The sequence below is a fragment of the Prunus persica genome, chromosome G6 (genome assembly GCF_000346465.2).
Source record: "Prunus persica cultivar Lovell chromosome G6, Prunus_persica_NCBIv2, whole genome shotgun sequence".
Classification (NCBI taxonomy): Eukaryota; Viridiplantae; Streptophyta; class Magnoliopsida; order Rosales; family Rosaceae; genus Prunus; species Prunus persica.
This window is the reverse complement of record NC_034014.1, coordinates 22,481,836-22,486,739: the sequence shown is the minus strand read 5'-3', so window position 1 is coordinate 22,486,739 and position 4,904 is coordinate 22,481,836. Positions and strand designations below refer to the sequence as shown.

At 38.3% G+C, this 4,904-nt stretch overlaps 2 protein-coding genes across 3 annotated transcripts; one reads left to right on the top strand and one right to left on the bottom strand.

The window, feature by feature from the left end:
• Nucleotides 263-1,326, top strand: LOC18772593. The gene has a single exon (XM_020566809.1). It carries the CDS (start codon nucleotides 498-500, stop codon nucleotides 1,080-1,082), a length of 585 nt encoding a protein of 194 aa, XP_020422398.1. The 5' UTR covers nucleotides 263-497; the 3' UTR covers nucleotides 1,083-1,326.
• LOC18774321 (GTP-binding protein At2g22870) lies at nucleotides 1,729-4,703 on the bottom strand. 2 transcript variants are annotated; one of them, XM_020566808.1, is made up of 5 exons: nucleotides 4,081-4,665; nucleotides 3,921-3,990; nucleotides 2,313-2,475; nucleotides 2,178-2,229; nucleotides 1,729-2,071 (listed from the first exon to the last, which is right to left on the bottom strand). In XM_020566808.1, the coding sequence occupies exons 1-5, from the start codon at nucleotides 4,541-4,543 to the stop codon at nucleotides 2,010-2,012; spliced, it is 810 nt and encodes a 269-aa protein (XP_020422397.1). In that variant the 5' UTR covers nucleotides 4,544-4,665; the 3' UTR covers nucleotides 1,729-2,009. The 2 variants fall into 2 exon arrangements, with proteins under 2 accessions (XP_020422397.1, XP_007205637.1); XM_007205575.2 differs by having other exon boundaries at nucleotides 1,729-2,229; nucleotides 4,081-4,703.

The window sequence follows — 4,904 nt, the reverse complement described above, 5'->3', positions numbered from 1 at the left end:
AAATGCATTACATATACATTAAAGGAGGCCACACGGAAAGTTGAAAAGAATGACAACCAGAATATGGCTAGGGCCAACTCCCTATCATATTATATTAATAAATTAATACCACTCACCATCATACATACAATGATCAAAAGACAAAGAATCAACAGAGAAGGAGAGAGAAAACGTCCAATAATGGAACACAAATAAATCTGCTTATATATATATATATATATATATATATATAAATGGTCAAAAATAATTGATTTGACCACATTGCAATTTTGCACGTGTACAATCATCAGAACACACACATACCCGCCGACGGCTGAAGACAAAACCAGCATTGAAATTCTCGTCTTCATCTTCCCTTCCCCTTATCCAACGGCTTCACTTCTAGGTTGTTGCCCTTCTTTACTCATTTTCAATCTATATATATATACACAAACTAGTGCTTCCATTATTTTCATAACAGACTTTAGTTTTCTCCAAAACCCAGAATTTCAATCCCCATGGAATCTCATTCCTCTTCTTCTTCTTCAGCCTCTTCCACCACCACATACTTGTCCCAAACTATGCAACCAACAAAGGGTTCAATCTCAAATTCAACTTCACTTCCATATCAGCAATCCTCACTCCACTCTGTTCGGAGGTCTTCGTCGAAGCCATGGCGGAAGCCGGCAGTGGCTCCACTACCGCCAACTCCGCCAAGAATCTACAAAGTGGACCCCATTAACTTCAAAGACCTTGTTCAGAGCCTCACCGGCCCCACGGAGTCTTTGGAGGCTGGAACTCTCCAAAGCGTTGCGTCGGCACCGATTGATGTTCATAGAAACGCCTCTGTTCTAAACCATGTTCCTTCTTCTGCTTCTTCCCCTGAATCAAAAATTATTTCACCATTTTCAGCCATGTACAAGGACTTGGCTGATACATTGGAGCTGAGCTCTACGCCTCATCATCAGAAGGTGCATGATAGCATGGTGAACCAGAGTTATACGAGACTGAACTTGCAGTCACCATCTTCCCATAATTGGTTTTCTTTTCCCCTGCTCAGTCCAGGGACTCTGTCCAGCCTGGAACAGAGCACTGTGCTTTAGGAGGACCTATTTCAAAATCCCAATTTCTTTAAATTGTGGCTTCTTTTTTTTTCATTTTTTTTTTCATACTTTATGTTTCTGGTTTAAGTTATAGCATCCTAGTATAGTAAGAATAGAGGCTGTATGTGATGATGTGATTTTGGCTGCAATGCTGAGCTAGCTGCTCCAGAAGCCTTTTAATGTGAATGTGACACTAATTATGAAATCAATGAAATAATTAAAGTGAGTATCTTTTTTAATCAAATTATGGAGAAGTTGATGAACTATTGTTTTTTCGATTTTTGTTGCTCAAACTTACGAGACACTTGATGATATGCACGCAAACGAACAAAGATGTCATCGGCAAATTTTGGCCACAGTACATGAGATTACCGTCAATGAGAGTGAACATTTACCAAACTTCGTCAGATCAACCTCAACTAACATTTAAGTGAAGGATTCAAAATTTGCTGCCATTGGCGGCTGCAAACGAGTGGAGGACATGGGGTAGTCGTCATATGTCACCACCAATAATAACTTTGTTGTGGAAAGCTAAACAAATTTTCTGTTCTTTTCCTTTTTTTCTTTGGTACAGCCGAAAGTGAACAATTGAAAGATATGGCACTAGTTTGTCGCTATTGAAAAAATTATTAGGGACAAAAAGGACTGAAAACAATTAGCGAAATGGCTCAGATCAAATTGAATAAGCACTTCTGTATAATCTGCAAAACATCATTCATCTATATATACACTAAGAATAGCAGCACAGCCAAAGCTACAAATCTGAATCAATTTTAGTCGGGGATTTTTTCAGCAAAATTCATGGTAACCAGTAACTGAAACTGTCAGCAAAAAAGAAAAAAAAAAAACACAGTAAAAAACTGAGTTGAAGTCCCTAGTTCTTTGTGTCCCCTTTTGAGGCTGAGGAATTAATCGGCCAGTCTTATATTATGCAGAGCTATTGATCCCAGTAGTTTCTAAGCTGTGACATGTGAAGCAAAAGTTCATCCCTGCCAAAGCCAGTTACACTGCTAGTCATTATCCATGGGGGTTGTACCCGGTAGTTTTCTCGGATAAACTGCTGAAAATCCCTAAGGTTCTCATCTGGCCTTTTACCTTTGCTCGCCTTCATTTTGTCACACTTGGTGAAGACAAAAGTCATTGGTATCTAAAAGCAGAAAGAGCAGAAAATTCATGAGCATCTTATTAAGGGGTTAACATAAAAGGATTTAATATCAGAGAGCACTGTACATTGTTACGTCCAAGCCAATTAGCGCAGTCAAGGTCGATCTTCTGAGGTGGAACACTAGCATCAACTAGAAGTAACACGGCAACAAGAGTATCTCGGTTCAAAAAGAAACCTTTCGTGAATGCAGACCAATCCATTCGAGCTGCTTCTGGAGCTTTAGCAAACCTACAAACAAAGAAAATCAATAGACATAGAAAAGTAAAAAAAAAAAAAAATGAATGAGCAGAGAAGCTAACAATAACCAGTATTGAAACAACAGGATTTCCTAATTGTTTTTATTGAAATGTTTCTACACATGAATTCAAACAAAATTACCAAACAGAGATAAAATGAGTCCAGGATCAAGGCTTAGCAATCTTGTTACCAACATAATATTCATGTTTACAACTGATTGCCAACATTGCAGCCCATACTGAAACTTCAAAAGAATATCAACCAGAACAGTGCTAGGGCCATCTCACTACGCTCTTGACAGATCATTCTATGATCTTATCTACAGCACTATATAAGGTCTCTTGGTCATTATTAACATTAATTATGCCTATGTTTGTTAGAGTAAATAAGGATGAGCACAGGCTCCAGCACCATGGTCATAACTGCTAGTCCTTCCCCAAGAGAGCGGTGATGCATTCAATTCTAGTTGAATTGAACACTGATTCATAAGCAGTTGACTTCCCCAAGAGTGTGGTGATGCATTCAAATTCTAATTAAATATTTTTGTAAGCAATTTACTAAAGGCAGAGATAGGTGGTTTTTTTATGGAGAAAAATCTCCATTCTGTAGAAAAATAATCACAACGCATATCAACTGGAGTTCATTCCTTGATGCCAACTAGTGCATGTCAAACAATCTGAAACTTAGAACCAGTAATTTAAAGGAAAATACCATGAAAATAAGTTTAGTAGCAGAGACATGTATCTGATCTCAAAGCAACCTGTCTGCACCACGGTTACTAAATTCAGCTGACAACCAAGTTCAGAAAACTTAGTCGCTTAGATTAAGAACTATTGAAACCACTAAAAATATTAATGTTATAACACATAAATATTAAACGTTTGTTATAAACTCAAATCACCAAAGCCTCAATCAAAACTACTTGTGATCCTACAGAGAGTTGGTTGGTCTTGCAGAGAGCTGTAGTCTAAAGGAAGTGGTAGGCCTTGAAATGCATGTCACATAAGATGCTAGACAACAGTATAAGAGTGAAAAATTAGTTTCATGTGCTTCATGTGTCTTCCCATAACTAATACTTACTCTTGATTAATTCACTGACACATAAAATTCCCTTGCATCCCCTCTTTCAAAAGAAAAGAAAAGAAAAGAAAAATTATTGCATTCCATGAAAAAGCTCAAACCAAACTGATTTAGAGCACCTACTTTCCAACAAAGTTCGAGACTTTCTGCAGCCATATTTATAGTTTTCCTATGTACAACTAGTTCCAAACATTCAGAAATGGAGATCCATACAACTTTATTACCATATAAATACCAGTCAGAGATCATGAATCCCAAATAGGGAAAAGGTTGCAGAGAATGCAAAAGGTTGTCTTTTGCAAATTTAAACCTTACATTACACCTAATAGTACAAGAAGGAAGGATGAGGGCCTTACCCATAACCAGGCAAATCCACAAAGTACCAACTTTTGTTCACCAAGAAATGATTGATAAGCTTAGTCTTCCCTACACAAAATTACACAAAACTCAGCAAAACCCAGATACTAAAACACATTAAAACTGCAAAAACTTAAAATTCTAAGAACAAAAAGAAACCTGGTTTCTTAGATGTAAGTGCAACATCCTTCTTGCGAACCAAAGCATTAATAAGTGAGGACTTGCCCACATTGGAGCGACCCAGAATAGCAAATTCGGGTCGGTCATGTTTGGGGCAATCCTTAGCTCTAGCACTGCTCTTCACGAACTCCACCTCCTTAATCTTGGCGTCACCCGCATAGGGTCCGAGCACGATATTCGACCCGGATAGCACCATGTTCTCGGTCACCTCGGCCGGGTCAACCCCGGGCGGGATAAACAGGAGGGTCTTATCGAAGATTGCTGCGTTAGCCGTGGCTTTTGAAGCTGAAACATGGCGGTTTGGGGTTGGGTTTCGATGGGTCGGATTTGAGATGAGGGTTCGGAAGGAGAGAGTGAAAGGCTGAATTTTTAGAGGTGGAGAGGAAGATAGTGATAAGAAAGAAGTGATTTGCGGGCTCAGGAGGCGGTTTCTCAGTAACATTTTTTGGGGTTCAAGAGAGGTTTTGAGAGGCTATTAAAAAAACAGGTTTAAGCCATTTTTGGTCTACGGATTGGAGGCTAAGTTTGAGCTTTTGGTGGCTCGACTTATCTGTGGAACAAATTTAGATGCAATACATTAATATTTCAGTTTTAAACTTAAAAATCTTGTGACCGAAAATAAAAAAGTTGTTGCAAAACATACAGAGTATGGTAGCAGTGGAATTGTATTTACTTTTTATTTTTTAATTTTTTTTGCAAGCAATATTAGGAGAGTGAGGAATCAAACTTAAGACCTCGGGTGCAAGGTAAGACTATCTTCAGGTGGGGAGAGCTATATTTAGCTATCTAATAAATGATTTTAA